Source organism: Cladophialophora immunda (genome assembly GCF_000835495.1).
Source record: "Cladophialophora immunda strain CBS 83496 unplaced genomic scaffold supercont1.7, whole genome shotgun sequence".
Classification (NCBI taxonomy): domain Eukaryota; kingdom Fungi; phylum Ascomycota; class Eurotiomycetes; order Chaetothyriales; family Herpotrichiellaceae; genus Cladophialophora; species Cladophialophora immunda.
The window spans coordinates 419,178-443,933 of NW_015622547.1; the positions used below are offsets into that span (position 1 = coordinate 419,178).

General features: G+C 51.6%; 6 protein-coding genes across 8 annotated transcripts; 1 reads left to right on the forward strand and 5 right to left on the reverse strand.

The window, feature by feature from the left end:
- Positions 1 to 400: 400 nt before the first annotated feature.
- Positions 401 to 1,294, forward strand: PV07_10971 (uncharacterized protein; the record flags this gene model as incomplete). Its single annotated transcript, XM_016398356.1, has 3 exons — positions 401 to 496; positions 562 to 747; positions 869 to 1,294. The coding sequence occupies 3 exons, from the start codon at positions 401 to 403 to the stop codon at positions 1,292 to 1,294; spliced, it is 708 nt and encodes a 235-aa protein (XP_016242918.1).
- Positions 1,295 to 2,275: 981 nt separating this feature from the next.
- PV07_10972 (uncharacterized protein) lies at positions 2,276 to 3,798 on the reverse strand. Its single transcript, XM_016398357.1, has 2 exons — positions 3,349 to 3,798; positions 2,276 to 3,279 (listed from the first exon to the last, which is right to left on the reverse strand). The coding sequence occupies exon 2, from the start codon at positions 2,947 to 2,949 to the stop codon at positions 2,578 to 2,580; it is 372 nt and encodes a 123-aa protein (XP_016242919.1). The 5' UTR covers positions 2,950 to 3,279; positions 3,349 to 3,798; the 3' UTR covers positions 2,276 to 2,577.
- PV07_10973 (uncharacterized protein) lies at positions 3,777 to 6,009 on the reverse strand. The gene is made up of 3 exons (XM_016398358.1): positions 5,746 to 6,009; positions 4,948 to 5,581; positions 3,777 to 4,860 (listed from the first exon to the last, which is right to left on the reverse strand). Exons 1-3 carry the CDS (start codon positions 5,943 to 5,945, stop codon positions 4,618 to 4,620), a joined length of 1,077 nt encoding a protein of 358 aa, XP_016242920.1. The 5' UTR covers positions 5,946 to 6,009; the 3' UTR covers positions 3,777 to 4,617.
- Positions 6,010 to 6,204: 195 nt separating this feature from the next.
- PV07_10974 (uncharacterized protein) lies at positions 6,205 to 9,398 on the reverse strand. The gene is made up of 2 exons (XM_016398359.1): positions 9,259 to 9,398; positions 6,205 to 9,196 (listed from the first exon to the last, which is right to left on the reverse strand). Exon 2 carries the CDS (start codon positions 8,797 to 8,799, stop codon positions 6,280 to 6,282), a length of 2,520 nt encoding a protein of 839 aa, XP_016242921.1. The 5' UTR covers positions 8,800 to 9,196; positions 9,259 to 9,398; the 3' UTR covers positions 6,205 to 6,279.
- A 216-nt stretch (positions 9,399 to 9,614) lies between these two features.
- On the reverse strand, positions 9,615 to 13,252 carry PV07_10975. 3 transcript variants are annotated; one of them, XM_016398360.1, is made up of 4 exons: positions 13,089 to 13,252; positions 12,751 to 13,024; positions 12,544 to 12,641; positions 9,615 to 12,493 (listed from the first exon to the last, which is right to left on the reverse strand). In XM_016398360.1, exons 1-4 carry the CDS (start codon positions 13,174 to 13,176, stop codon positions 9,774 to 9,776), a joined length of 3,180 nt encoding a protein of 1,059 aa, XP_016242922.1. In that variant the 5' UTR covers positions 13,177 to 13,252; the 3' UTR covers positions 9,615 to 9,773. The 3 variants fall into 3 exon arrangements, with proteins under 3 accessions (XP_016242922.1, XP_016242924.1, XP_016242923.1); XM_016398362.1 differs by having other exon boundaries at positions 12,693 to 13,024; XM_016398361.1 differs by having other exon boundaries at positions 12,544 to 13,024.
- A 256-nt stretch (positions 13,253 to 13,508) lies between these two features.
- Positions 13,509 to 15,085, reverse strand: PV07_10976 (uncharacterized protein; the record flags this gene model as incomplete). Its single annotated transcript, XM_016398363.1, has 5 exons — positions 13,509 to 13,806; positions 13,870 to 14,121; positions 14,172 to 14,380; positions 14,430 to 14,850; positions 14,898 to 15,085. The coding sequence occupies 5 exons, from the start codon at positions 15,083 to 15,085 to the stop codon at positions 13,509 to 13,511; spliced, it is 1,368 nt and encodes a 455-aa protein (XP_016242925.1).
- Between the last annotated feature and the right edge of the window lie 9,671 nt (positions 15,086 to 24,756).

Below are 24,756 nucleotides of genomic sequence, written 5' to 3' on the forward strand. Positions count from 1 at the left end.
TCCCGCCTGGTGCCCTGCAGAACACTTTGTCTGGGCATGCCGCTATAACTGCGATGTAATATCGCTAGTCCGCATCGGGAAGAGCAAAGCCTCTGTGCCATTGGCCAGCACTAGTTGCTGGTGGGGCAAAGCCTTAGCTAGCGTCGTCTCAAACGGGGCCCTTGACGAGGTTCTTCAGGGATTCCAAGGTGGAGGCATCGTGCAAAGTACCGCATACCAACAAAAGACCCTCTTCAGATCCGCATCTGTACCTTATGTAAAGACATAACTCTCGACCAGGACCTGGCCAGGCTCGTGTCTCGATCCTCGATCACTTTCCGATCTTCAAACACATCTTCTCAGGCCAAGTCATCGATCGCGGATCCATCGCCGTTCGACAGTCGATCTCATAACCCAAACAATGGCCGTCATGAACGCCTCACATCTTGATCCCCTTTCGACTTTCGTACCGTCGGAACTCTTTCTTGTAGATCCGGGGGAGTTTGGCAATCTCGATGTAAGTCCGCGCAGCTTGACAGGGGCACGCTGGGGAAGAGAACCAGTGTTGACAGTCAGACTTAGTTGCTGGACGAATTCCACCAGTTCGGCAGTATGGATGTCCCAAACATGTTCCCTGGTGGCATCGATGGCTCTGTTGACAGTAATGGATTGAATTTGATCGATGATGTCGAAGCCTCGCCCATCGAGCAACCAAAAACGTCCACATCCACAGATTCGGAGCAATCGGCAGTGTCCAGCACGAAGATGGTAAGTCAGCTCGCAATGCTTTCCAAGCAGATCAAACTTGGGAATGTTCGAGGCGTCTCACAGAAGATTGCACCATGTTTGAAACGGTTGAAGCACAAGTCTGACAGAGCACGACTCGCAGCGGCGCCGAGCGCAAAACCGCGCCTCTCAGCGTGCTTTTCGCGAACGCAAAGAGAAGCACCTCAAAAGTCTGAAGTCGACTTTGGAAAATCTCGGCGAAAAGCATCAGCGGCTGCTCGACTCATACTCGCAGCAGGCGCAGATAGTGACGAAGCTGGAAGGACGCATCGCATACCTCCACGCACAAATTGCAGCCTTCTCGACTTACTCTGAACAAGACATGCCCCCAATTTTCCGGGTTCCAAAGCCCCCTAGCACGGAGTTCGACCAGTTCGATGCTTTTTCTCTCACCACACTGCCTGTCTCTGCCGGCCGCCACAGCGTCTTTCGCCAGAGCCGAATGTCGGATAGCACGCAACTCGACAGATTGCCTACATTGGAGTCCATTGATCTCCCAGAGTTTGAAGACCTGCTGAACCTACCTTGAGTTTGGATTTTGGATAGTAGTCTTTGCATCTCTGTCCTCACACGATAGGCGTCAGGGTCGAGGGTCTAGCCTGAAAATCTTCGGAACTTGGTTCTTGGTGGCAGTAGTTGATGTCGGTTTTCGGTGTTATCGGAGCCTCGCATGTAGTAGTGATTGAACGTCAATTTACCATACTCTAGCCTGCTGATGGTGCCTCAAAATCAATATCAATCGAAACACCCAGACTTTGGTTGAATCCCTCATCTTCCACATCGTACGTCCTACCTTTAGGAGTCGGAGGGATTCCTGGAAACGCAACGAAAGGGCGTCCCCATGCTTCCAGAAAGAAATAGATCTGAGATGCTCGCGAACATGAGATCCCCTGGCGGTCCCTGGACTATAAGTACCAGTAGGCGAGAGGTGACTAAGCTGTTGCCCTGATGGTCCCCGTGGACTCCACAAAATATGCAAATCAGCTTGGTGGCTTCTCTTTCGAAGGAGTCTTGATGATTGGACCACCACCACGCCCTTCTCTTTCCAATCCATCCAGCTGTTGTGAGAAAATAAAGGAGTGGCAAGGACGGGCGTGGCATTAGCCAGCCATGGCGCTCGCGATGCCCAATCTGGGGGGGTGGCAGGAAACCTGCGAGAAGTAAATTGCCACACGTGCAAAAACTTACCTGGAACCCCCCAAGAGGCGTGGTCAGTGCCTAAGTCCATTTCCCTGGAAGTGAAGCTTCGGTCAAGCTGTCGCCGCTTCAATCGCTGGTCACAGCGTCCGTTGTTTCCGGTAAGTCGCCTCGGGACCAACAGCAGCATTCTGACTGCAGATCAGTCTCTCTCTCTGCCTTCTTCCTACTTATTTCTACCGTCCCACGGAAACGAGCGCCTTTTTTGCGCGCCTTATTTCACTCGTCTTCGGCGTTGTGGCCATAATGCCCCCTGATCCGATGTTCCAAGGAGATTTTTCTTTTGTCAATGTCGATGCGTCGAGCCTGAGTACCCTTCCACACCGCCAGAGAGTGACGCGCCATGTCCACGGCTACCGTCGCTGGAAAAAGGGACAAGACGCTCGTCGTCTTCTGGAATCATCCAGGTTCCATGAAGCCATTGATCCTCAATTAAAGCCTCTTAAGTCGGTTCCTAGCCGCGCCATCCGCGAGGAGAGACCCCCCGAAACGGCCCAACCGTCTTCCTCGTCAAGATCCATTCGCAGCCTACCGCCTTTGCTCGACGTCGTCCTGCTAAACAACAGCCCAGACCCTCCCAATATACTCCCTGAGCAGCGTACAGCCACGACCAACTCACTTCTCGACTTTGAGAGGGACTGTGTCGTTCCCGCCCTCAGAGAACTTGAGCTGCGCATGACGGCGAAAGAGAATGTTCCCAGCCAGGCTCCCTTCACCGAGACGTGGGTCGCCGAGTGCAAAGCCTATCTGTACGACAGCATAGCGAACCATAGCTATCTGTCTCGAATCGCCGCCACCAGGTACATGATCACGGCGAACCCAGAGCATCTCGACACAGCACACAAGTTGCGGTACCAGGGGGTAGCTGCCCTCAAAGAGTACATGACCACTACTCCTCACATCAGCATCCCTCGACTCTACCGCGCCCTCTTGATCCTCCTCTTCGCCGATAGCTCTTTGGGAGACAGGCAGGCCTTCTATCAACATGTTACGGTCCTGAAGGACATCTTCGCGACGCACCAGGATGAAGTCTTTGCAGATCCATCCTTCAACTTCCACCACTACATCAGTGTGATATACCTCGAAGTCCAAGTGGCTGTCATGAATCTGTCAATGACTTCTGTTGACCTCAGTGAGAATGCGTGGGCCGAAAAACAATTTCTCCCGTTGTGGGAAGAAGTCTCGCCGCACTTTTTGACAATGAGGTCCGAGGCAGACCAAAACCTAGATTCCTATCTGCAAGGTGAAATCCGTGCTCTATTCCTCGATGCTCAAGAAGCGCTCGACATCATTGTGAAAATTCGCAGGCAAATATCGCTGAATACTTCTCAGACATGGATGTACGCCGTATCAAAAATCATACTGACGGTTGGGAGATTGACGAACCTTTATGCACATCTCGATGTCCCCGGCATACTGTGCCAAGAGAACCACTTGACAATGTGGACTCCCATATTGCAGAAACTTGAAGTCGCTGCTGCGACCCTTTGTGCGATATATTGGCTTCGCGAACTGGGTGGTATCGAGAACATCCGGATGACGGAGGCCATGAGGCTATTCACATGGAATCCTATTATGCTGAGCCAACTTCAACAAATACTTACGGTTTACGGAGCGGCCATTTTGGACACAGCGGGACCACAAGCTGACTCTGGACGGCTCACACTCATGCTGTGGGTTCTTTGGACTGGCGCGACGGTAGAACATTCAGCTTCGAGCCCCGGGTTCTTGGTGGATGAGAGCGAGAGCTGGTTTACAGGCCGCTTTTCCGATCTGGTGACAAAAGCAGGGATCAGGTCCATGCCGCAATGCCAGTCCATTCTGGATCATATACTTCAGTTGCATGGTATGCAAACAATTCCAAGGGGTGGATGGACTGCAAGCTGTTTCTCGCGGACGGGAGAATCATGGTCACCCTAATCGTGTTTTCTTGCGCCAGTCGACGGCGCGTGGCGATGCAGCAGCTGCTTACGAATGACGATGTCCATGACCCTTCGATGCTGTTAGACATTGGTAACATCCACGGGACCAAGTGGAAAACGTGTGTACCGCTATGTTTAGAAGGTAATTCTGTTTATTGTTCATCGCGTAGACTCTTCTATTGACGACTGGTCGTCGCATTGGCCATATCATCGTTTGAAGAGGACCTAGGGCGGTCCGAATGATGCATAGCCAGTCGCATCCAAGGGCAGAATCACTGAAGGCAATCGATGTGACGCTGAGTATTTGGGTCCTTATTCTGAAAGGACGATTGGCAAGACCAGTTTCCCTTGCGCACCACTTTATTCTTGGATATTCCCACCCTTCGTGAAGGAGAGGCCTGTAACTCTTAGATGCGGTATACGTTCCTTCGTAGACAATGTTCCTTTTGCGCTTGAGCAACCGGACAGATGCGAGTGTGTCTCCTGTTTCTCAATGCATGAACTTGGAAATCCCGGTATATCGTCTCCTGCCATGAAATGCAGAGCAGAGGGAAATATTTGGAAATCGACGTTGCTCTCCGATTATTGGAGCTGGAAAACAGCGGTGCGCTTCCGAGAACGCACATCGAGACATCGAGTCGTTTCCCCGATACAGCGCATCGCCACACTGAGATGGCAGATGGCCATCGGCGGAACGCACCACGACGGTTCAAGCTCTAGCGCACCGAGTTAGTTACCTCGCAACACAGTTCGGTGCCGCTTCCGGTTTCTGTCCGTCTCCGGCGGTGGTGTTGGCCTCTGCTCCCGTCGAGTTTCCGTGGGCCGAGGCCCGAAGCTGGGATTGGTGCTCGGTCTTCAAGTGCGCCTGGCGATTCTGCACGATACGCAGCAGGTTGCGCAGGAGGACGACGATGGTGACTTTGCCGATCGCGGGGACGTAGATGGACGCCTTTTCTTTGACCTCGGGAGGGAAGTTCTGCAAGGCGTCAGGATCCGTGAGGACGACATTCGAGCGTTACAAAGCGGGGGGTGGAGGGGGTCAAAAACCCAGCAAATGGCTTACCTTGTCGCTCGCGAAATTGATACACACAGCCCCTTCCTTCAACAAGTGGCACGGGAATTTGTAGGCGTCGCCGGGCACTCCTGTGACGACGACGTCGCACAAGGGAGCACAATTCTCGATGGTCCACCCTTCCTTCTCCACCACCTCGTGTTTCCGCTTGCGGATGCCTTCGCCACGGGTGAACTGCTGCACGCCCGTGACGTCGACGGAATACACACACGCGCCGTCGTTGGCGAGCAAAGCGGCGAGCGGACGGCCGACGACTTCGCTGCGATTGACCACGCAGATTGTGCGGCCGAACAGTCTGTTGCCGTAGGGCAAGATCGTGTTGTAAATGTGCAGGTACTCCAGGATTTTGATCACCGCCAGCGGAGTGCACGGCAAGATGCTTTTCATCATCTGGGCCTCGTCCAAGAACCGGATGTTCTGATACATGTTGAATATGTATTGGTGACTGAGCCCCTCCACGTCTTTGGAAAGGGCCACGATATTCTGGATGTACTGGTCTTGGCCGCGATTGTTGAAGATGGGGTAGTATATTATGATGCCGTCGTAGGCCGGATTAGCGTTGGCCGCCAGCACTACCTCTTCGACTGAGTCTTTGGCCGCTTCTTGGAGGGTGTACGAGAAGCCACTTTGTCAAGAATCATGTCAGGACGCATTCGGAGAACAACAAAGGGAAAGAGCCCAGTTTCAATCCTCCAGCGCTCGCCTCTTTCACTGTTTCCTCTCTGGATATCCTACCCCCATGCTGCACAAGACTTGTGCGCCGGGATGAAGACCAAAAGAAAAACTTACTTCTCACGGCACGTCTTCTCTGTCCAGTCTGCATAGACTCTCGCGGCGGGATCATTGTTCGCCAATATCCCGAGCAGATGTGGCTTACGATCGAGTTCCTTCAGACCGGCCTGGACTTCCGCAAGAAGCCCCTTCGCGATGGTGCCTGCGAGGATGACTTTGCAGCTCGGATGGGGGGCTGGTCCTGAGCCTTGCGACATGGCTGGACAGAAGATGTCTTTCGGGATCGAAGATAGATTACTTACATGGCGATTATTCTCGGCTCAGGCGGAGGAGGGAAAAAAAATAGGACAAAATAAAAGTTTGCTCTGAAACTACGCGAAGCTTTGCGGGACGGCACGTGTGGGGCTTGGCAGGGACGAGGCTGCCATTGTCAGGCTGAAGCCTTGTCCAGCCACCCAGCGTCACACAGAGCGTGGGGACGAGGCCGAAGATATTTCGTCGCTTGGTAGTCTTTGGGAAGGAAGCAGTTTTCATCCGTTGGCAAGTACATTTTTCTATCTTGGGTCTCATTTGGCATCACCTCCCACTCTGTCATATCTTACTTTGAGCCTTGCCTTCTCCTCTGGGTACTTTCCTTTCCACACCCAGGCTCTCCAAATCTTGCTTCTTGTAATAATGTGGCGCCACTTCAATCAGCCACTCCGGTTTCAAGGGCATGCAACTGCGCATGTACTCCTTACTCGTCAATACCAGTTCGTGGTAGATAATCCACTTCGGCCGACTCTCCATCAGAACGCCTGAGGGATGGATGTAGACGACTTGCCCGTTCTTGACCGTGCGGTAACTCTGGCCATCTCGCTGAAGTCGAGCTGAATGAGGAAAGAAACCTGCAGTGATGGCTTTTTGGATCGGTTCTATGTTTGATGCGCCGCCACAAGTCTTGCTGGCATCCACCTCAACCCGGTCGCATAGCCTTGCCAGTTGGTCTCGGACGTCACGCGCTCGAGTCAAACTTCGCTGTTGTAGAAAGTTTTCCTTGGCCCAGACATAACTGTAGTCGGAATCAACCCATTCGTTGAAGATGTTTAGCAGTGAGAGGTGATCGCCACCGTCCTTGTTCGTGAATCTGGCCCGGGCACTGTCGGCGTGGATTTTCTTGTCTTTGGGTCGAAAGAACAGTGCTGATGCTTCTCCCAGCATTGCGATGATAGAGAGAACCTCCTCCACGCATCCATACTTGTCTGCTGCAAGGATTGCGCGCGCGAGCATGGGATCTGTTGGGAACTCGGCCATTTGGCGACCGATCTTGGTGAGCTCCCCAGCATTGTTCAGCGCGCCCAGCGCGTATAGTTGCTCGACGGCACGGACGATGGTGTCAGTAGAAGGTGGATCCATGAAGTCGAAGTCGAGAAGATCGTTGATTCCAAGACTCTTCAACAGGAGGATGACGCCAGACAGGTTTGTTCTCTGTATTTCTGGAGTGGTGTTTTCCTCGAGTTCATTCTTATATGCTTGAGCAGTGTAAAGTCGAAAGCATTTGCCGGGTCCAACTCGTCCAGCACGGCCGGCTCGTTGACCAGCTGAGGCCCGACTGCAGGGGACAACGACCAAGGACTCCATGCCGGTCCGAGGGTTGTACTGATTCTCTTTGACGAAGCCTGGATCAATGACGTAGACAATACCATCGATAGTCAATGATGTTTCCGCGATGTTGGTAGCTAGGACCACCTTCCTCGCCCCAGCAGGTGTGGGCTCGAAAATCTTGGCTTGCAAGTCTGTTGGCAAGTTGGCATAAATGGGACAGATGATCATCTCCTTGACCTTGCTTCCTAGCTTCCGAGCTGTCTCTTGTAGACTAGCCTCCATTGCTTCAATCTCCTCCTGCCCAGTTAGGAAAACGAGAATATCACCTGCTCCCTGCGTGATGTGGATTTGGAAGACTGTTGTGATGGCGGCAGCTAGATAGTTCGCTTCTGGTTGGGCGGTATAATGTATGTCCACTGCATATCTCCTTCCAGGAATATTGAAGATCGGTGCATCGTCGAAGTATTTCTGAAACTTCCTTGCGTCCATTGTGGCCGAGGAGATCAGAAGCTTCAAATCGGGTCTCGCTCGTGCAATGTCCTTCAGCAGGCCACATGCAATATCAGTACTCACTGTCCGTTCGTGCGCCTCGTCAATCATAAGGGCCGAATACTGAGACAGTTCAGGGTCGGTCAGGAGTTCTCTTAGCAGCATACCGTCCGTCATATATTTCAGCACGGTTTTCTCGCTGGTGTTGTCCTCGAATCGTATGGCGTAGCCGACTTCGTTTCCCAATCGCTTACCCATTTCCTCTGCGACTCTTGCGGCGACTGACATAGCAGCCACTCTCCGGGGTTGTGTGCACCCAATCTTCATGCCACCTTTCGTGAAGCCAGCCTCATGGAGGTACTGCGGGAGCTGTGTTGTCTTTCCGCTTCCCGTTTCACCCACAATGATCAGAACTTGATGCTCTTTGACCGCCTGAATGATCTGATCCCGGAATTGATAGATGGGTAGACTCATTCTCGTTTCTTCAATGCTTTTGGCCTTTGCTTCTGCAGCGCTTAGCCTTTGCTGCATCTCCCTCTGCTCCCTGCTCATGCCTTTATCTCCTTCCAGAGTGTCTGACAATATGAACTTCATTTGTTGGCTCTCATCGAATACATAGTTGTACTCGCCCTCATCGATATACTCTGACCTTTTAATTTGGGCTTCGGCTCTCTTGGTCTGCTCTTTCTCCCATTCCTCGTGCTCGGTAACATATCGTTCTCTCCCAGCCTCATCTCGATCGACATAACGCTGGTATAAAGCCTGTTCTTTTTTGCGTTTGTCAATCTTGCCCTTTTCCGTAATGTAGTCCTCAGGAAGAGCATATCCGTCGAGGTGATCATCAATTGCCAGTCTCTCTTCAGCAAGGCGTAAAATCTCCTTGTTGCGTGCAAATTCCTCTTTCTCTCGCCTTGACAGATCTGGGTTGTCCCTCAGTTCCGCTTGTTCCTCGGCGACTTGCTTTCGTAAGAGAGCCAGCCGCTCTGCCTCTCTCTTCTTCAAATAGTCCTGTCGCGAACGCAGTCTGAGGTCTGGCATGGCGGCCTCTCTTGCCGCTGCGTCATCGGCCAACGCCCGTCGCTGAGCCGTTGCACTGTCTTTGGCGGCGGACCTGTCTTCCACAATTTTCTTTGCCCGCTCTTCATCCCGTTTCGCCAGCCGCTTCGCAAATTCATCTCGTTCCCTCGCGTCTCTTTCTCTTTCCTTCTGTGCCCTGTCTCCATCCGTTTCCGGAGGTGTATGGTTCCTCGATCGGTGCGATGCCGAACCATCTGAAAGTTTTACCCGCTTGGACGAGGATTCCACGAAATCGCCATCTGCGCCATGTTCATCGTCCTCCACAACCTCCTCATCGCCCCATCGCTCGTCAAAGTCGTCATCGTCGCGACGTCTGCGGTGCGTCGTATTCCTCTTGTGAGACCTGATGCGGGGTTCGCTGGACCGCTGTTCAGACATGTCGGAGAAGATGGTATGAATTCTTATGGGAGTGGAATTCACCTGGAAATGAGATCCGCGCTTGATTCAGGCGCTTCATCGGCTGTTGAGTTGACGGTTTGTGCAGTCGACACACTGCTTGAATGGCAACCTGGCACTATTATCGGATCATGGTCTTTAGAGCACCGCGTGGAATGTTGGAATTGGCAATGAGGATTTTGCCTGCGGGCTTGAAAGGGCAAAAAAGTTTCTCCGCAGAACTTTACTTATGTAATCCTCACAAGGCTGCCACCACTGCCACATAAGGCTGCGACCCCCGAGCCAGGAATGTCGCTTATCCCTCTCTACGTCTGGCGATCGCATTCGCCTGGAGAGACAGTTTAGTGCCAGAATGATACACTTGAAATGAGCCTTATAGACTATCCGTAGGTCCGTATAACTAACTACACACGCCTTTGATCCGGAGAAGTCATCGCACTCTTCATGTTTGAAATGATTATTCCCCATGCCTCTCTATTTCTGATCTGCAGTTGGTTCTATAGGCCCATTTATGTACCTGTTACGTCCCACGGTCATGTCTATGCATCGTCATCATTTACATCATCAACTTCTCTTAACCATGCTGCTCTCGCGTCAACGGCCTCCTTCCTCACATCGCGCTTCGTGTCATCCAAAATATTAGTCAGACCATGCAGGACTTCGCGCTTGAGTGCGATCAGCGGGTTGGCTCGTGATGCACTGGCCGAGATGTATTTTGGCATCAAAGCAAGACAACGCGTTGCAAAGCGACGGGTTTGCGGCAGATTCGCTGGGCCAGTTGGCGCATTCCCCTTGTCGGACGAGGTAGTTTTCACAGGACCGGCTGCTTTAGATTTCGACACTGTCGCTACCGCGATAAGTCGCTTCACCAGTGCAGGTATGTGTCCACTTTCTTCGAGTGCAGAGGGATTGTTCGATATAACGACTGCAAAAGTTTCCAAGGTAGCAATCTTGACAGTCTGGTCCGCAATGTCCAAAGACTGCAAGAGAAGTGGCAACAGGGTGGGGAGCTCCGGCATCACAATCTCCGAAGGAACAGACGCCATTATACCACTCATTGCTACCAGAAGATTCTCCTTTTCGGGTGTTGACTGCGATGTTTTGAATTTGTCGGAAATCATTGGCGTGAGCGTCTGGAAGACACGCTGAGGAGCAAGCAACCTAATCTGCGCTCCATTCTGCTTTGACAAAATGTCGTCGGCTGCTAGGATAGTAATAAAACCGCGGGCTGCTCGCTGAGAGACTTGGTGGGGATACTGCCTCGAATCAAGGAGCTCGACAAGGTTGGCCAGGTACTCGTTCGTCCTAGGAGAAAGTCGGAGTATTAGAGCTTTGAAGAGAGCAAAGAGGAGGCGAATGTCAAAGTCGGGTGTTGTAGTCTCGTCCATGGGTTCGTCTTTGAGCGCCGACAATTTTTGTGAGATTAAATGGTCAACGAACCCAAGATCGGCGATAGCAACGTGCTTGTTGACGTAGAGAGCAATTTGAGAAAGACAACTCTGAGTGACTGCTGGACTTTGGGCCTTTGATGCAAAAGACACCAAGTCTTGGATGCTCGGGATCAGTTGGTCCCTTGCGAGCAGGGAAGAGTTCGTGCCTCTGGGAACAGCTGCCAAAAGCCATGTCGATAGAATGGTTCGTGTAGGCTGATTGATCAAGGTGATGAGGATGTGAGACTCATCGCTGGTTGATGACTGAGTGAATAAAGAATAAAAGCTTTCTGCAGTGCGTTGAATTGCTCCTTCCGCAGAGTATCGGACGATCAGGTTCATGATTCGACCAAGCAGATCCAGCACGTTCTCGTTCGCCAGCGGACCATGACTGACGTCTGATATTCTTCGGGATAGTGCCACGACCACCCGTTCGAAATATGCATCCAATGTCGCCTTCTGTTCCGAAACGCTGCGGTTCAAGACGTACAGAATTGTTCCCAAGATTTGGCAAGTGTAGGGAAATGGTGGACCTTGACTGGAGCTGAAAAGAAAGTCCAATTTATTCAGGAGACGTCTCATCAGCGTCCCTAGCAGTTCCTTCTCGAGGCTGATCTCCGCCAACCCTTCGAGCACAGCACTTGAGTCACTAGAACGTGCCCCTTCTTCGGAGTCAGGCAAGCGTGCCATAAAGGCCGGGAATGTGATGTTGGAGATCAAATTAGGCTTGAATTGAGATATTTCAGCCAAGGCCGTCATGGCTTTCCTTTTCAGTTCGTCTCGACCGTAGGACTCTTCTTTGAGGACAATATCATCGAAGTACTGGACGAAAAGACCGATCTCATCGTCCGCAAGCACCGAATTCATTTTGGAGCACAGCAGCAGCCCATTAGCCGCCGTCAACCGGAATGAAACCTCTTCCTTGACCGTCCCCATCAAGGCTTGACTATATACGGCCACAAATTTGTCCTTGAATTGTCCGATAAGATTCTGTCGCCCTTCAGGATTCTTAGGGCTTGGAGCTGCCCATGACCCATAGACTTCGATGGAAGCTTCGAACAACTGGTTGGCAATCTCCAGGATCGCTCGCTGTTGCACCAAGCCCGCCGAAGATTGATAGATAGCTAACAGTGCTGGTCCAACGGTTTGCACCACAATTTCAAAGGCTGGGATCGAGGCTGATGACACTGCTTTGAGGATGTCCCCGGAAGCCTTTGCCTGCCTTGTCGCCGGCTCTTGCAGATGTTCAAGGCATTCTTTGTTGATAGGTGTCAAGTATTGGTGGAGTGGCGACGATGTGGTGCTTTGAGAGGCGTGAACAGTGGTAGACAAGCAGGTAGCGATGCCTTTAAGAACATGAAGTGCTTCTTCGGCTAGCTCTTGTTCTTGCGCTTGTAGTACCTCAAACTTGACGGCATCCCAGAGAGGTATTGAGAACTGGCTCAGCGTCTCAGGGTCATAGTTGGTAGTACAGGCAGTCAGAGTCTGTAGACAATCCTTCTTGACAGTGGTGGAGGTAGAATCGAGACGATCCAGCATATTGGGAAAAGTGTATGGCGCTAGCGCTCCAGTAGAAGCCAGACATTCACGTAGTCTGTCTTTCAGATCCTGGGCTGTAATACCATAAGGATCATTGGGAGGCGGACGAAATGTGATGGGGAAATAAGCATATACCGAATCGAACATGGTTTGTACATGGTCCTTGATGTCCCATTCAACCATGAGAACCCTCAGCATAGAGAAGATCAACATTAAATTTCGGGGATCTTTTTCGCCTGCCACCAGATCCGTGATACCCACAAGGGACTCATCCTTCATGTCCCTTACCGCTGGAATAGGTCAGCAGGACCTCCGGGACAAAGAGCTCATTCAATCCTACCTTTGCGGTGGTGATCCAGGAATTCATTCAGGAGCTGGAGGATCCGGTACCTGCTAGCCTGGTTGCGTGTCTGCAAGTCCGTGAAGTGCTCAAATATCCTTGTATGCTTGTCAGTCAAGCCCAACTGCACAGTTTCGCTGCCAGACAACCTTGGACCACTTTCGGGGCAAGTCCGTGGATAGCTGTAGCGTGGTGGTCCGCACTCACGCTCTCACAACCGTTTGAGCCATCTCATTTGTAAATCTTTCGAGGCCCTGCAGCCTGGACAAGCCCTCAATTGCTCCTCCATCTTCGATGCGATCACAGAAGAACTGGCAAAGCACCTGGATTTGTTGTCTAGACAGGTATTTCGGAGGAAGTGCCGAGATGACAGCAACCAGGTAGGAAACGGCCCTGGCGCGGATCTTCTCGTCGTCGTCATTGATATACTCGCCTAGTGACTGGACTACTTCAATCAAGGTCGTCTGGCGACTCTCGATTTCTTAGCTGTTAGTCTCAAGAACCAGTGCGATCGAGGCATCTGCAGACTTCATCTGCGGACTTACTCTGTGCCACCGACTTAGCGATTTCCGCCGCTTCCTGCTTGTTATTCTCGACAGCAAGTACATAATTGCGCGTGTCTGAGAGAGCCATGACACATATTGGAGTCTTCCCCAGCGTTCTCCAAAGCTAGACAGGAAGAGATCAGGCCACGGCTGGGTGTTCGTCCTGAACTGCGCAGTCGGCTCGATTTCCTCGCTACGTTAAAAGTTTCGGCTCAAATTATTATTTCGCCTAAATTTCCTAATTTGGAAAAGCGGAAGAAGGGGTGAGGCTTGGCGAGACGGGCATCAACTTGGACTTGCAATACAGACGCCGACGCTAATGTTGATATTGTGTACTGCACATCTCAGCGAGAATGCTGGCAAGGCGCTGATAGATGTGTTAATTGTGGGCACGGTATGTTTATCAAGACACGACCGCCATCATGATCTTTGTTGATTGGGTACCCCACGCCATGGATCCGCAAGCATTGTCCTCCCTTGCTCAGATTGCCAGAAGCTGCCCGCTGGACATTCATATACCTCAAACTCCTGCTCATTTACATCACAGGAATATCCGGGAACAGTGGGAGTGACATGATATCCGTCTTGGGTGATTTGTGCGGGTGCTGCAAACGCCTCGTGGAGATGATCCGTGTACTCAAGAATACTCTTTTTGCCAGAGACGGCAACAAAATCAATCGTGCTGATGTGCGAACACAGCTCCACCATTCCAGCACCGCTTCAAGGATGACCGCAAATCAGCAGAAGCCCGACAAGGTCGCGAAAGAGGACGCCCACTTACCCTGAGTGAGGCACCACAGGAATTCCGAATTTGGCACTCAGCAGAAGAACGCTGAGAATCTCGTTGACGCTGCAGAGCCGGACAGCATCCAGTTGAACAGCGTCTAATGCTTCTGCCTGCAGCAGTTGTTTGAACATGACGCGATTATTGACATGCTCTCCAGTAGCGACGCCAATTCCATAAGGCTTAAGGGCTTTCCGTATTCGCGAATGGCCTAAAATGTCGTCTGGGGACGTTGGTTCCTCGACGAACCTGAGAAAATGAGACACATGTCCAGCACGGGTTCCAGACAAATGCCTTACCAAATATTGAGGTCTGCTAGGTTCTTCATATAATCAATGGCTTCGTCAACGTCCCACAGTTGATTGACGTCGACCATCAGGACTGCACTGTCCCCGGCAACCTCACGTACAAAGCTAAGTCGCTTACGATCCGACTGCAAACCAAGTCCTGCCTTGAGCTTGAAATGCTTGAAACCTTGTAACATTGCCGACTGAAGAAGCTCTCGAATCTGGTACGAAGTCAGTGGCGACGAACGCGCAAGGGCACAGTTTCCGAACTTCATCGTCTGAGTGGCCCAACCAACCTGCAGAGGTGTTATATGCGGGGACTGCTTGGTTTTCTAAAGCTGCTCTCAGCCGTTCAGACTTGGATCCTTCTAGGCGCTTCAACATCTCGATGCCCTCGTCGGGGGTCACCACGTCGGTAAGATATCTGAAGTCGATGCAACGGACAAATTCTTCGGGCGAAAAGTCACAGACCAATCTCCATAGAGGCTTTCTCTCCTTTTTCGCCCAGAGATCCCAGATTGCATTCAAAACAGCACATGTCGCAAGTTGGAGGACTCCGCGCTCGGGTGACATGAAACGGATCTGACCAGAAACCATTTGCCGTTGGGTCTCCCCCATGTTCGACGTTAAGCTGGAAAGCTTTCGACCAACCAGACGTGGCGCCAGGCTCCTTATTGCTGTGCACAGCACGCTGCAAAGTTACCAACTTGCACCTAGATGGACTCGATAATCACTTACTCGTTGCCTTGTCCGTTGCTGAAAGACCAACCAGTCCCTGAGAGCTCAGTGTCCGTGTGATACTGAAGGTAAGCGAGAGCATTTTCGCCTGCTAGATTCATTGGATCTGAGCCAATGTTCTTGAGAGAGGTCGGCCATCTCAGGTCCCTGACTGTGAAGGATACGATCGTTGGGTCTTCTGTGGCCATGTTCATCCCAGGTTCGTATAATTGATGTACGAAGGGAGTAATTCCAGGCGAAAGCTGACCATGTTCATTCAGTACCGACCTAATCCCTAGCTGTTGTCGGAATTATCGGAAAGCTGGTCGGAACGTCTAACGAAGGTCTTGGGGTTACCAAAGCCTGCCTATCCATGCGGAGAAGCTTTCCTTGCCCCCTCCGAATATCTGGTAACATCAACCAGACGGAAGGTCTGCGAGAGCGAAAGTGATCGTGTGAGACATGTCTAAATTGACTTCAGCGCTCCGGCCTGGCGTGTATGCTCCGGTATTAACACCCTTTATAGGTGAAATACAACAAGAAGTTGACTTGCCAGCATTTCGAGCTGGAGTCCTAAGACTAGCAAAGCTGGGCGTCGGGTTAGTCCTGAGCGGCACATTGGGAGAAGGAAACCTCCTTTCGAGATGCGAACGGAAAGTTTTGGTCAAAAATGCAAGAGAGGTGTTAGAAGAGAGCGGTCTTTATCGATCCGTACCCATAATTGCCGGGGCAGGGGCTGCGAGCCTTAGAGAGACCATTGAAATTGTTAAAGATGCTGCCGATGAAGGTGCTGATGCTGTGTGAGTCGAATTTAGTCATGAAAGAAGCGACCACTGATAATCCGAACCAGCATTGTCGTCGCTCCGGCATATTATGCATTTGTCTTTGGAAGAGACAAGGCAACTTTGAAGGAGTTCTTCGTCTCTGTCGCCGATGCTAGTCCAGTGCCAGTGATGCTATACAATGTACGTCTTATTTCGGTGATGTCGGATGGCACATCCTGACTCTCCCAACATAGATTCCGTTCGCTACCGGAGGGATTGACCTCGACGCCGACTTCCTCATCGACATATCGTGAGTTCAATGAAGCCAGTTAGGAGCGACTCCGTAACTGATCCAGAGCCGCCATCAGAGAACATCCAAATATCATGTTTGTGCTCTAGCAAAAGTCGTGGCTTTTCTTTTTCTGATTGATTCGGAATAGCGGTGTGAAGCTCACCTGTTTCAATGTCTCCAAAGGCCACCGAGTAGCCCTGCACATTGGCTCACCAGAATATCGGGAAAGACATAAACTGCCTTTTCTGGTTCTCGCTGGTTCCACGGATTACCTGCTGCCCGCGATAGTCGCTCGGCACCATGGCTGTATTGGGGGACCGTATGTCATTTGCTTTTCGTGGCGTCTGTCGCTGACTGCAGCAGAGTCAATCTGTATCCTAAGGTCTGCTTGAGATTGTTTCAACTGGGTACAAAGGCTCTGGAAGTGGGAAGCCCCGAAATGTCAGGCATAACCAGTCCCGCCAGCTGCAGTGCTAACGACTGAGCAGGTTTAAAGAAGCCCAGGAACTGCAGGACTTGGTGACAAAGGCAGACTCATACATTAATCGAGTTGTACGTGAACTGGCCCGGCCTCCTTAGACGAGGAAACTGACGCAATACAGGGATTTCTTGGAATCAAATCGGCCATGGACATTCACGTAAGTCCTCAGTACGGGGAGATGAGACTCGGAGGAGATTTCCGTCGACCGCTGCCACGCCCTACGGATTTTGTGGTGCAGAACATATCCGAGGGACTCTTGGAAGTGTTTGAGAAGGAGAATGCATTGTAATGAGCCGCAGGCTTGAATCTGTCGAGCCGTTGCTGGAGCAGCATCTATACAGGGCAAACAGTAACTGAGCTTTTATTCCGTGAGCGTAGACTGAGGACATTCCACTCCAGCCACGGTCGAAATAACATGACACCTTAGCTCCTCAATCATAGATACTGGGTGGTTTCAATGTTGATCCCTAGGGTAGGTGTCTCTGTAGGCACAAGCCATCGGCAGACAACCGCCGCGGCTGACCTTCCTCGAGCCTTGAGATGCAGACAACCTCAGAAACGTCTCCACCTCTTCACGAGATGACCACATCTGCATTCGTGTACGTTCCATCCTTGAATAGCTACTATAAGCTCTAGGTGGCGGCCGTGACTACTACGATTATGTCCGTGGAGACATCCGACTGTGCCCCGGTTAAACGCCCTCGGGGGAAGTATGCTTCCCAGGCCTGGTATGTCATTGACGTCCATCTACAAGATACTGTGGGACTACTATTAACATCTTACAAGCATCCAGTGCCGTCAGAGCAAACTAAAAGTAGAGACTCGACCAGCTTGCTTTGTCCTCGTTGCACATTCTGACGCTGTCTAGTGTTCTGGTCAATGTCCATGTCAGCGCTGCATTCAACGAGGACTATCCTGTCAATTTTCACAAGAGGTAGAATATGTGAACCTCGGGCCGAGCAATGATAACAGCCAGTCTATATCTGCCGGTCCTTCTCTATCCCAATGGAATCAGCAGTCCGCGCCAACTTCCACAACCATGGAACAGAGATTAATCAGGCTGGAGGGAAAGGTAAATGCGCTTCTCTATCCTCAAAGGGAAGGAAGCGTCAGATCAGATGAAGCCGCCGAGAGCCCGTTTGACGTTGTCGAGGATTGCCAGGGTAGGTATTGTGGGCATCTTGGAACCAGCATCTAATGTTATCCCGGAACAGGTGACACGACATTCGAGGCTCCATTATCGGCACTGAATGCAAATCTGGAGTCTATGAAGGCGCAGCTTGGCTTGCAAGATTGGGCACCCGACCGGACGCCCGCAAGTTCGACTCGGCGAGATCTCACAGATTCTCAGACAACAGGTGAATCCATAAGAGGGGTACGGGTGGGATCACAATTTCTACCCTTCCCCAGCCCGGCGGACTACCAGAACTATGTCGATTTCTTCTTTGAAGATATCAACCCTTGCCACTCCTGTGTTAATGAGTCGGACTTTAAGCATAAGAACCGAAATCTTGCGCGTGGCGCGTTTGCACGCAGCGACGACATCTGCTTCCTGGCCTTGAACTACATAATTTTTGCCTGTGCGGATATACTTCGCAATGTTGACCCTGTGCAGGAATCGACATCGGCGCCCTGTCCTGGTTGGAAGTGGTTTCTAGCATCCGACGCACTGCTCCGCAAACGGAAGCTCAGCGGAAAAGCAGATCTATGTCTCATTCAGTTCTTGATCTACGAGGTCTGCCTGAGCAACTCGAATCGGAGACGTTTGTGCTAACTTCTGTCAAAGGCCTTTTATTTGGTGCACGCTGACAGATCGAGTGCCGCCTACAGTGCAATTGGCATTGCTTGCAGGCTCTGTTTTCAGCTGGGGCTCCATAACGAGCCGCGCTGGGGCAAAGATCACAGCCCTTATGCAGTGCACATGCGTCAGCGCGTCTTCTGGACTGTCTATTTTGTCGACCGTCGCATCTCTCTAAGCTGTGGACGGCCATATGGGATCAGAGACTCCGATATCCGCGTGGACAAACCTGAATGGATCTATGACAAGGTTGGTCGTTGGGTTTCATGCTCACACAATACACGACACTGAAAGTCCGCCCAGATGCTTAGTACAAACAGTCCCCCTCCATCACCCGATTCCGAAACATCGGCAATTATGTACCTGGTCTGTATGATTTCCTTTGGAAAGCTGGCTGGTGAGGTTTGGGACACAATGTTTTCGGCCAGTGTGGATGGACCTAGTTCCGAGGCCATTGCTATACTCGACGCAAAGATCAAACACTGGAAAGAAACCACTCTCCCAACTATACCGCTCCTACCGCGACATACTTCACCAACGCGACGCCATCTCCGACAGCAACTTTTGGTCAACACAGTAAGCTTGAGCAATCCAGGCCTCTTCATCAATTGACTCACGCTCTTTCCGTAGCGCATCAGTCATTTGCGACTTCTACTCCGTCGTCGAGAAATGGTATCACTCAAGTATAGCGCCAGTACAGGTCTTCTCTGTGGAACCCTGGCGACAGATATCGTCGAGCAGATAAAGGCACACAGCCACGAAATAAGTGAGCCGAGCTCCTTCCGCTTCCATCTTGCAACAACACTTGGAGGAGCCATCCTCATCCTCGCCACGCTTCTCTGTCGGGATATATCTGAGATCGGCCTGAAATCACAGCATACTGAATACGCGGAGAGCTTTCATGCCGCTGTGGGAATGTTAAAGGAGTTGGCCCAAGTCTTACGTGCCGCACGACGGATTTTCGACGACCTGGAAAGTGTGCTGACCTCTGTGAGATCGATCCTTCTTCGACCCCGGACGTCACCACAGAACGACGCCGCAAACTTCACTCCATCAGCTTTTGATGATGTCTTTCCCTACGCTAATCCTGATCTTGCGCATCAAGACCAATTCACAGAGAACTTTGGATCTCAGGCGACTGCTGGAGGGGAGATTGCCCCTTTCAACTACGATGCTTTTGCAAGCTTGGACAGCTGGGATAGTTATTTTCAACAGCCTTCAAGTGAATATGGAGTCCCTTGGATATGAGGGAAAAGATTGAAAATATCTTCGACTGTGCGACCGGGCCGTATCTACGGCAAACCGACACGCCAGTCTGCCCCTTCCCCATTCAAGCCAAATCTGGTGCTACTCATGTCTTTAACGGTTGTGCGTCTCATATCTCGCGGATATCGTCCTTCATAAGAGCCACCAGTTGCACGATGCAGGACGGCAGTATTATCCCAAATTATCATATCACCACTCTGTATCCATTCCGCAGTATACCGATATTTTGCTTGTGAAACATGTTCCAGTAAGTCCTCTATGAGTCTGGCGCTTTCGTCTCTGCTCATTCCCTTGATGTGATGAACATATGATGCGATATAGAGGTTCTAGACGATCGTCAGTGATGAGGCGTGCGATAAAACGACGCAACACTATTGCATACCATTCGGTCAGCCGACTCATGTTTCTGCACAAGCAAGTGGTGGCTCAACGGCAATTTCTCAGGATCTGTATCCTTGAAATATTCTGGAACAGCTTTTTTCCGAGAGTGAAATAGCGAGTGGGCAGCAACAAGGCCCTCAAGTCGACGTTTCTGATCATCAGACAGGTCGTCGTAGGCCGTTCGAGAGTCTGCAAACTGTACCTGGATCTCAGCTTCACGTTAATCTCGATAGTGACGGATAATATACCTCGGTGTGTCCCCCAGTACCAGCGGGGGGAATCTTGTGGGCTAATAACAATGAATGGCCAGCGCGTCTGCCATTGAACGAGGAGTCTGTATGGAACAGCTCATTTGCCTGGCAGTCGTCCGTCAGCTGGTGATGTCAACGGTCTTCAGTTTGCAAACATTGTACCTTGTTCCCAATCACTTGTGCAGCCGTCAAAGGAGCAACATCCCCTGTTTGAGGATCGATGTTGCCAGCATCAAAAAGCTCAGGGTAGGCCAATCTGTGGATCCGGCCTGCCTTCTGATAAGGTCGGACGTCGTCGAGTTCCCCAAAATAGCGAGAAAATTCGATATGTGCTTCATCCGATAAATTCGTCTTCCGACAGACTACTACACCATACTAGTCCAATCATCAGTGAGAGCCAACTGTCAGCTCGTGGCCACCCACTTTATCAACAAGCTTGCGGATCTCTCGATATAGTTCTGGAGTGATGGGTTTCTCCCATTCCACGCCCTGCAGCTCACATGCAAATGTAGGGTGCAGAGGAATGACTCGAAGGTTGAATTCCGATATTACAAAGGGCTCTGGGATATGACCTTCGATATCCAGTGGCACCCAAGTTGGCGTCGGCTTGATCGAAATGACAGCCTTACCAACGGTCTCAGTGGCCGTTGTCGTCATCATGGCAGTTGAAGCATTCTTGAACAATCTAGGGCTGGTGTCGTGAGAATGGCAAGGGACCTGACGTGTTGCCTTGTCTCATTACACGGAGTCTAATATATGATGGCTACGTGAGAACCGTGCTGGTCAATACCCCGAAGGCACCTCCCAAGCTTGCAATCCGTTCTCAGTTCGGAAACACATTCTCTCCACACAGAGCGGAAAGGTGCTCGGAAATTTCCTAGCGTTATGGCTCCACTGTCTCCAACCAAGGACTGACCTTGCCTTGCCGACAAATATGGATCTGCCATTCTCCCCGTGGGGGAAGTCTCCCCACCGACCGCTCTAATTTCAAATACAATATCTGGGCAGCCATCCCCAGGTTCGACAAGAGGTCAGGAGAGCATAGGACTGAGGTCAGATTGTAGTCGGCCTCGACAGATTGTACTTGCTCGGGTTATGCCATTACTTCTGCAAACACACAATTGTTGACGTATTGACTCTTTTAGAATGGACAACGGGTGGGAGAAGCAGACATTCAGTCAGTTTAGAAGTACTGACGGCCCTTCTTTACTTTTGTGAACTTTGCTGACACCATTAGACAATACGAATCCGTCCTGGTGGAGGGACCCTGGTCTTCGAGTGAACGTCGTCCATTGCATCGGACTCTACTTCTGTGTCTTCTACCTCGGATATGATGCCTCCCTTCTGAATGGGCTGCAGGCGATGCCGCAATGGAAAAAATACTTCAACGATCCATCCAGCAGCTTTCTGGGCCTGATTTCTGCTAGTCTTTTCCTGCGTAGGTGTCTTGGCCATTCCCACGGAGAAGGAAAGCTGACTTCCGTCGAAGCGGCCACTATAACTCCCTATATCAGTTCGGCCATCAATTCGCGATGGGGAAGGAAAGCGTCGCTTGCGGTCGGGTCGGTCATTCTTATCGTGGGAGCATTTGTCAACGCATTCTCCCACAACACGGGCACTTTCATCGCCGGACGAGTGCTTATTGGCTCCGCGGGTCCCTTTGGCAAAATCACGGCAATCGCACTGCTCCAGGAGATTGCCCATCCAAGGCTGAGGTCGATCCTGTCAACTTCATTCTACTGCAATTACTACATCGGCTCCACTGCCGCAGCGTGGTTCTGTTTCGGGTCGCTCCACTGGGGGGACACGGACTGGTCGTGGAGAGCACCCTGCCTCTTCCAGATCTTTGCGCCACTGATGGTGCTGGGTCTTCTGTTCTTCATCCCGGAAAGCCCCCGTGTGAGTGGTCCAGGGCCGGGAGCTTGTGACCGAAAACTGACTGCGCTGAAAGTGGCTCATTCACCATGATTACACGGAGAAGGCGATAGACATTTTGGCCCAGTATCATGCGAATGGAGACCGAAGTGACGAACTGGTGCAGTACGAATACCAGGAAATCTGCCACGCCATCAAGCTGGAACAAGAGAACAACAAGACAAGCTTCGTTGATTTCCTCAGGTCGCCTGGAAACCGCAGACGTCTGCTCGTTTTGATCACCATGGCCACGGGGACGGTAAGATGCCCAAGTCCACGCGCTCGATATAATGCGCTGATTCGAGGTCGTCCAGAATTGGATCGGCAACGGCATCATCACCTACTACCTCGCACCTGTCTTGAAACTCGTCGGGATCACCGACCCGGCCCAGGTCTCCGGTATAAATGGCGGATTGGCGGTGTGGAATTTGCTCCTCGCCTACGTGGGCTCCCTGAGTGCCGACAGGGCCGGCCGAAGGGTGTTATGGCTGGCGTCAACCGTCGGCATGCTGGTGTCCTACGTCGTCATGACAGGACTTTCAGGGAGCTTCGCCCACACCCAAAGCCATGCTGTTGGCATCGCAGTCGTGCCCGTCATGTTCGTGTACTACGGGTTCTACGACATCGGGTGGACGCCTCTGCCCTGTGAGTTGTGCTTGGATTTTCCAGTTGCAATACCCTGACCAGTAACCACATTTCAGTTTCTTACGGCGCCGAGATTCTACCTTACCATATGCGCCTCAAGGGACTGAGTATCATGCTCTCCGTGCAAAGTATTGCTCAAGCGTTTGTGAGGAAACCGCCCCGTATCTTGTTGTGGACCTCCGTCTAACTCGAATGCAGAATCAGTGGGTCAATCCGCTTGCCCTCGCAAACATTACATGGAAATAGTGGGTTTGTCCCAGACTGTTCCACAAAGCCCGAGAGATTTAACAACGTGCAGCTATATTGTCTATATTGTGCTCATCGTCATGTACCTGGTCCTCATCATCCTGTTCTTCCCGGAAACGAGGTAAGCACACATTTGCGGCGAAAAGACCGATCAACTCTGGCGGGGTCATATGCTAAGCGGTGCGCAGACGCTTGACCATCGAGGAGGTCTCGGTGATCTTTGACACCGGGCGTCTGGGCTCTGCCAAAGCCGCCGTCGAGCAATTTAGGCAAGACGAGGCCGAGGTCAGTGTGGTCGACGCGGAAGACCTGGGCTGGGAGAAAGGGGACACGGCGCACGTGGAAACGAAGCGGACCAATGCCTCAGTAGCCTAGGATGTCTGCCTCTTGCGATTCTTGAAATCACACCCAGATGGCACCCCCCTTGGGAAAGGACGCAAGGCGTTGAAGTTTCGGTGTAAAGGATTATGGTTGCTCAGGTCATGGCTCAGGTCCAACAGCGAATACTCGCATCCGGAAATGGACCTGAACCTCCAGAGAGGCTGATTTGAGTCAGAGGATACTTACGAATCCTACGTACATCGATTTCTGCTGTCTTGTCAATTATCTGGTGACGGAGGGCGAGCGGGGGTGAGTAAATTAAATGAAAACACGTTGAAAGGGATGAGGGATCGCGGTTCTTATAGTCGGTAGTTGGTAGCCCTCGCCTAGGATGTAGCCCATTTTTCGATCTTCCTCGCCAACACTTACGCCAAATAGCGGGCGACAAAGTCGGACCCAAGCCTTATGTCGCCGCTGAACTAGGAACGGGTCGAATTCATTGTCCTCGGAGCACTGTGCGATATCTCAGTACATCCAAATTGTATCGCTAGCAACATGTTGACCCCCATTTCCGAGTCTGCCACATGCCGACCAAACCCCATCACTGCGCCAGTTTCGCGCCCCTTTCTGAGCTTTCGACTCTGTCCTCTCAGTGCTTCACCTTCTCGCCGCCGTGATCTGGCGTCTCGGGATCCTTGGTTTTGGTGTTTGTGAAGGACAGCTCTTCGCCAGTTGTATCTTCCAAGTATCCCATTTCCTTCCTGACATGGATCGGCACCACGACGTTTTCTTCCTTGTAGTACTGGGTGTCGGTGGTGTAGTTCTTGACGACGAACCACAGAATGGGCCAACAGATTGTGGTCAGCGCGAAGATCGCCCCGCCTTCGTTGATATATGGTTGGGCCGTCGCGTCAGTGGCAAAGCTGACGCAGGTGCCGGCGGAAATCCCTAGAGGCAGAGGTTTATCAGCTGGCTGGTCCTTTGTCGTCGACAATGGGCTCCTATCAGATTGGCACTTACAGGCAATAAAGAGTCCAGAGATACGGGCGGTCTTCTCAAGTCGATTGGTCAAACATCCAAAGATATAGACCACCGTGTTTTGGAAGACGCCGTACTGGCTGACCATGAGAAGGTAGATCACCACGGCACCCGGGTACGCGTCGTCCTTGACGTCGATTTCTGGCCCTCCGATAGAGCGATCGAAGTTCCAGCTGTGGAGCCAGATGGTCAGGGCAATATAGGTCCCGGTAATGTACGTTGCCAGAATGCCGACCCCGATCATGGCTCTCCTGCGTCTTGATCCCAACTTTGGGTTGTCAAGTAGCCAGCCATACGCCAAGGTCCATGGAACCTGAATGGCATTTCCGAGCATGGCATTCAACGTACGAGTGCGGAGGTTGAACGCGTACGCGTTGACTGACGCCATGAACGGGAAGAAGATTTCCGGCGTGAAGAATGTGGGAATGAGAAGCAGTATGACTGGGTCTTTTAGGAGAGACACCGTTTCGCGGATGTCTTGCC

Bases quoted from the DNA above. Each gene is read 5' to 3' on its own strand.
- PV07_10972 (XM_016398357.1), bottom strand. From the start codon at position 2,949: ATGTTGATAGAAGGCCTGCCTGTCTCCCAAAGAGCTATCGGCGAAGAG.
- PV07_10973 (XM_016398358.1), bottom strand. From the start codon at position 5,945: ATGTCGCAAGGCTCAGGACCAGCCCCCCATCCGAGCTGCAAAGTCATC. The intron at 5,582-5,745 runs GTAAGTTTTTCT...TTCTTGACAAAG, and splicing joins GAGAAGACGTGCCGTGAGAA to TGGCTTCTCGTACACCCTCC. The intron at 4,861-4,947 runs GTAAGCCATTTG...GACGCCTTGCAG, and splicing joins TCAATTTCGCGAGCGACAAG to AACTTCCCTCCCGAGGTCAA.
- PV07_10974 (XM_016398359.1), bottom strand. From the start codon at position 8,799: ATGCCAGACCTCAGACTGCGTTCGCGACAGGACTATTTGAAGAAGAGA.
- PV07_10975 (XM_016398360.1), bottom strand. From the start codon at position 13,176: ATGGCTCTCTCAGACACGCGCAATTATGTACTTGCTGTCGAGAATAAC. The intron at 13,025-13,088 runs GTAAGTCCGCAG...CTAACAGCTAAG, and splicing joins CGCTAAGTCGGTGGCACAGA to AAATCGAGAGTCGCCAGACG. The intron at 12,642-12,750 runs GTGAGTGCGGAC...CAAGCATACAAG, and splicing joins GCTCAAACGGTTGTGAGAGC to GATATTTGAGCACTTCACGG.